This window comes from Penaeus monodon, chromosome 28 (assembly GCF_015228065.2).
Source record: "Penaeus monodon isolate SGIC_2016 chromosome 28, NSTDA_Pmon_1, whole genome shotgun sequence".
Taxonomy (NCBI): domain Eukaryota; kingdom Metazoa; phylum Arthropoda; class Malacostraca; order Decapoda; family Penaeidae; genus Penaeus; species Penaeus monodon.
Genome location: NC_051413.1, coordinates 39,878,268 through 39,878,974, shown reverse-complemented (window position 1 = coordinate 39,878,974; position 707 = coordinate 39,878,268). Strand labels below are relative to the sequence as shown.

General features: G+C 37.9%; 1 protein-coding gene across 1 annotated transcript in view; it reads right to left on the bottom strand.

Annotated features, from left to right (window-relative positions):
• Window positions 1-433: 433 nt before the first annotated feature.
• LOC119591224 overlaps window positions 434-707 on the bottom strand; it is a 5,236-nt gene continuing 4,962 nt past the window's right edge. The window contains exon 3 of the mRNA XM_037939935.1: window positions 434-576. Coding sequence (XP_037795863.1) covers window positions 434-576 — 143 coding nt within the window. The remainder of the gene's footprint in view (window positions 577-707) is intronic.

The following is a 707-nucleotide window of genomic DNA, read 5'->3' as shown; positions in this document are numbered from 1 at the left end:
TACGCTATTCCATCCATCTGGCTGTTGGCAGTTTCGTCCGTCATCGATGTCGCTATGACGTCACAGAAGCAGAGACACATGAAATTGCATATGAACATACATTTTATTTGTTGTCATCGAGTCATCCTTCTTAACTGTTTCATTCATTGTTTTGATGTTTTTTTTTATTATTCTAGTTTCGCGATAGGTATTACTAATCAGATATTCACAGTTAAGGTGAAGCAAGCCACTCTGCCATTTAAGCAGGCAGTCAACTCATTCGAAAAATCAAAATTTACTGAATTTTATAATGATGAGGCCTTACGTTTTCGAAAAGAAGAACTCGAGAGGGACTGCAGATTAGCGCAACCATAATGATATCGTACGGTCACGGACAAAACTCTTGTCAAATGTGTTTCTAATTCCGTCTCTAATATGATCCTGTTTGCCTGGGTTAGGAGGGTTTCGAAGTTTCATTCATTTCATTTGGACTGTACTGATTGTACTTTCCTGCATCGAATGTCCCATTGGACTCAGAACTTTTAGTAAGTGATTGTGCCATTGATTCACCATGTAACTCCTGTAACACAGAAGTTACTTAAAGAAAAACATTGAATATAAGAGTTCTTTGGACTTGTTACTTTAGTTTGTGGTTGATTAAGGAATTAGTTAAGTTTTGCAAGTTTTCGTGAACATGTATGGTGTTCAACTACCAGGTCGGCCCGGTG